The sequence below is a fragment of the Gouania willdenowi genome, chromosome 19 (assembly GCF_900634775.1).
Source record: "Gouania willdenowi chromosome 19, fGouWil2.1, whole genome shotgun sequence".
Lineage (NCBI taxonomy): Eukaryota > Metazoa > Chordata > Actinopteri > Blenniiformes > Gobiesocidae > Gouania > Gouania willdenowi.
The window spans coordinates 1,448,647-1,452,867 of NC_041062.1; the positions used below are offsets into that span (position 1 = coordinate 1,448,647).

The 4,221-nt window shown below is 40.8% G+C and overlaps 1 protein-coding gene across 1 annotated transcript; it reads left to right on the forward strand.

Annotated features, from left to right (window-relative positions):
* Positions 1-649: 649 nt before the first annotated feature.
* dusp29 (dual specificity phosphatase 29) lies at positions 650-3,338 on the forward strand. The gene is made up of 4 exons (XM_028476395.1): positions 650-789; positions 869-1,081; positions 2,004-2,227; positions 2,306-3,338. The coding sequence occupies exons 2-4, from the start codon at positions 900-902 to the stop codon at positions 2,518-2,520; spliced, it is 621 nt and encodes a 206-aa protein (XP_028332196.1). The 5' UTR covers positions 650-789; positions 869-899; the 3' UTR covers positions 2,521-3,338.
* The last annotated feature ends 883 nt before the right edge of the window (positions 3,339-4,221 follow it).

Sequence of the window (4,221 nt, forward strand, 5' to 3'; positions counted from 1 at the left end):
CTTTCATAACTGTTTGCAGTTCTAAAAAATCTGGTAAACGTAATCAAATTAGAGTTGTAACTGAAAATAGATAATTGAAGATGTAATTGTAATTTAAAAATGTAATTGACCCCACCCCTGCTCTTTACACCTCTGTGTAATGGAACATGAAGGAGATAAGGTAAGGTTTATTTGTCGTTTCAGTGTATTTGTATTTCCATAAAAAAAATGAAATAGTTTTCTTCTCAGCCATTTGATGCACACAGCAACAGTCAAACAATAAGTCTGGACATGACAGTGTACAGATGCAGCGTAGTGTGAAAAAACCTCGTCTGACACGTGACTTCAAGTTTGGCCCTGAGAGGCCCCCAGAAGATGCAGAACATCCTTAACAGGAGCTGTGAAGTATCTGATGATATGCAGGAAGCACTCGGCTCACTCCTGTGAATATGGGCATTCTTTGGCAAGTGTAAAGTTTGGATAAGCACAGCTTCCTGCCAGTGGGGAGAGATTAAAGCTGTGTGTTTAGAAGTGGATGTCAGGGACTGCCCCCCCTGCCCCCCCACCCCACCACAGGCACAGAACACTACAGCTAAGGTCAGAGGCCTGCCAGTGCCACATCACAGCCCTAAAAATATCCTCTCTCAGCATTTGATGCCCGTCACAGAGCGCTTACACAATCTGCGCCCTGACTCCAGCCTGCCAGAACCAAACCCCCCCATGTTCTGCCTTTAAGGGCTCACATAACAAGCTGCCAGGAGGATGAAAAGCAAACTCTCAGGCAGGGAAATGAGGGGCTTCAATCTCTGGGTAAGTGTTGTTGGAGATGCATGTGAAAGATACAGAAACACCAAGACACACAAAAAAAGTTCCTTTTCATGAACTGCAGGAGGAGAAAAGCAGATAAATCATGTGAGGAAATGACTTCTAACGCCTTAAAGAAAGGAAACAAGAGAAATGTTGCACAGGCGGCAGAGGAATCCAAACCAGGGGAGGACTATCGTACACCTGGAGGATACGAGCTGGAGAAAATCCTCAACAGGGGGAGTGTGGCCTACACTCATGTCAACAACGTGTGGCCTAACGTCTTCATCGGGGACGAGTGAGTCCAAAAAACATTAAAGAATAACTAAACCCATGCTTTCTCCTGACCTGCCACTAGGAGGGATATTAAAAAATGCCTTGATTATGGGCGGGGCTCCTGGAGCAGCTAAGACACACCCTCTCTATACAATAAAAATCTCCAATGAACAATCTGCTATGCTATGCTATGCTATGCTATGCTATGCTATGCTATGCTATGCTAACTAGCTACTCATTACTCTATATACGTCTATTCACTCTTCTCTCAGTCCAACCTACTCACCACAGATTTCAAAGCCCACAGGTTATAGTTATTGTAAAAGGGGCGGGGCTAACAGATGGTCCCAAGATCTTGTTTTCAACCAGAGGAGGCAAAAGGACTAGTCTTTAGTACTCAAGTAAAAGTACAGATACTTGACTTAAAAATGACAGGTAAAGTAAAATTATTAAAGTTGTTCCCTGACTTGAGTAAAAGTAAAAAAGTACATGCTACTAAATGTCCATCCATCCATTTTCTTCCACTTATTCGTTGCTGGGTACCGGCAACAGAAAAGTACTAAGTAATTTTTTACTTAAGTACTAAATGTACTTAAGTAAAAAGAAAATAAATGTCACTTAAATAATAAGAAAGGTTTTTTAAATCAGCAAATTCTATATTTTTAAGAACTGTTAGAAAACTGGTACATGGAAACAGTTTAAATATGTTACCTCTGATGAACACCTGGAGAATTTAGCACTCATAGATAAACTTTGCAAATAAAATGTTTTTTAAAAAAAAATGCAAATGCTTAATTAAACCCAGAGTAGCTTTGAGTTTAACATTGTTTAAAACTTGAAAATGTTAACTATAAAACTAAGGGACCTGTCTAACAGAAAAAAAGCTGAAGCTACCAAAAGTTTGTGTTTTTTACATCACTGAATACAAATGGCTCTGTTCACAGAGAGACTGCAAAGGACAAACTCAAGCTCAAGTCAATGGGAATCACACACATCTTAAACGCAGCCGAGGGGACGTGGAACAATGTGGACACTGGGCCTGGTTACTATAGCGACATGGATGTTGTATACTACGGTGTAGTAGCAGAAGACATCCCGTCTTTTGATCTCAGCCAGTATTTTTACTCTGCAGCTCAGTTCATTGAGAAGACACTGAAGAACCCCCAAAGTAAGACCACATGGGAGGTGACGGTGGTACCCTAGCAACCACGCATAGCACCTCATCAGCTCTCTGCTTTGCCTCCAGATAAATTGTTGGTCCACTGCGTGATGGGAAGGAGCCGATCTGCCACGCTCTTCCTCGCCTACCTGATGATCTACGAGAACATGACCGTGGTGGAGGCCGTCGAGCACCTCAAGAAGCAGAGGAGGATCATCCCCAACTGGGGCTTCCTCAAACAGCTGAGAGAGCTGGACCAGCAGCTCCTGGAGAACAGGGAGGACTCCACACGAGACGGCTGATGGTTCAAACCCGTACAGAAGTTAAAATCAGACCAAGGCCAGAGTAGAACATTGTCAAAAAGGTATTGGGATGATACAAACTTTAGGTCCTCTGGGGATTTCTGATCATGGCAATTGTTGAACCATTTACGCAAACTAATAGAAAAGAACACTTGGATCAGATTCAGCTTGAATTCACTGCAAAGGTGGAAGATTTAGGGTTTACCCGAGTTAAAGTAATAGTTTGAAGAAGCAGGCCGAGGCCTACGTCAGCCATTGGAATGATAGGAACACAAATGAGAATAACACTCATTTTTTTGCATATTCACAGTATTTTATGACCAAGATACACATTTCAATCAGGATTGAAATTCATGAATTAACCTCCTTATTAAACTTGATTTTAACAGCGATAGATCAACTAATAAGATTCTGAAGGTTATTTTTTATTTGTCTGTTAGTAGACGAACACTACTTATAAGTACTCATTATTGGCAAAATTTCTGAAACTCATGTCTCGGTTCGTAACCGACCAATTTTTAAGAAATTTGACCCAATCATGTCGAATTCTTTTTTTTACACTGTCAAGTTTCATATGGATCTAATCCAGATTTCTCATTTCATTTCATTTTTTTAAACTGGGTATAGCGATAAATTTGAACCTACTACATGATTATTAATGGGAATAGTATTTTCTCCCAAGCATTTAAAGTGTGAATGATCAGAATCACTGATCTAGAAGATAGTTTAGCAGAGGTTTGGACTCTGCTCTTGCTTTACAAACATGATTCTCTTCATTATCTGTTCAATCTGGTATTAAAGTTTCAAGTTCAACTCATCATCCATTGATTCAAGACAAATACTAATATGATGGTTTTGTTTTGGACTCTTCTGGAATCTTTTAAAGTCTACAACTGAACAGGCCACATTCTCACCTTATCCGTTAGTGGATCCCTGGAATCCAGTGGCGTTTTATCCGGCTGACATCAAGCACAAGGCAGAGAACTCCCTGGAAAGGATGCTAGTCAGTTAACACACACACACACACACACAGACAATGCTGATGTTAGAAAAAGGACTTGAACCCATGACGCCAAGAGGTAGAACCACTGACCGCTGAACAACAGCAGGTCACATCAACTAAACTAAAACCCAAGTTTAAAATCCACTTTGATTTTGAAAGCCTGTCGACTGATCAAAGGCGTTGACCTGACTACTTAACCCGTCTGCAGACGTCTCACTGCTGCAGGTATTTAATAACATCAGACCAACGTGGAACATGAGGAACACATCCTCCATGACTCTCAAAGCACTTTAGACGAGTCCAGGTTTGGTGAGGTTTACAAGGTGCTGCAGCATGTGAACACATCAAAGACTCTTATTAATGCCTAATGACCAACGCTGAGAAGCAGGTCTACACAGAGACCACACAGAAGCACTGAGTGGATCTACACAGTCAATAAATCTATCTACAGGGGCCTCTATAAAGTTGGATGTTACCTTTTAAACAGACTGGGGCTGCTGCTGAAATGGAGTTTGTTGGTGTTGGTGTATTTTTAAAGAGTTGTGCCACAAATTATTATTGATGGATGAGAAAAAAGTCTGTGTACATGTTAAAAAAAAAAACTAACTATAATGTTAAAAAAATAAACTGACAAATGTTTCTGTGTACCTTTTGAGAGGTGTTCAAGTACACCCTAGGGGTACAAGTACCCCAGTTTG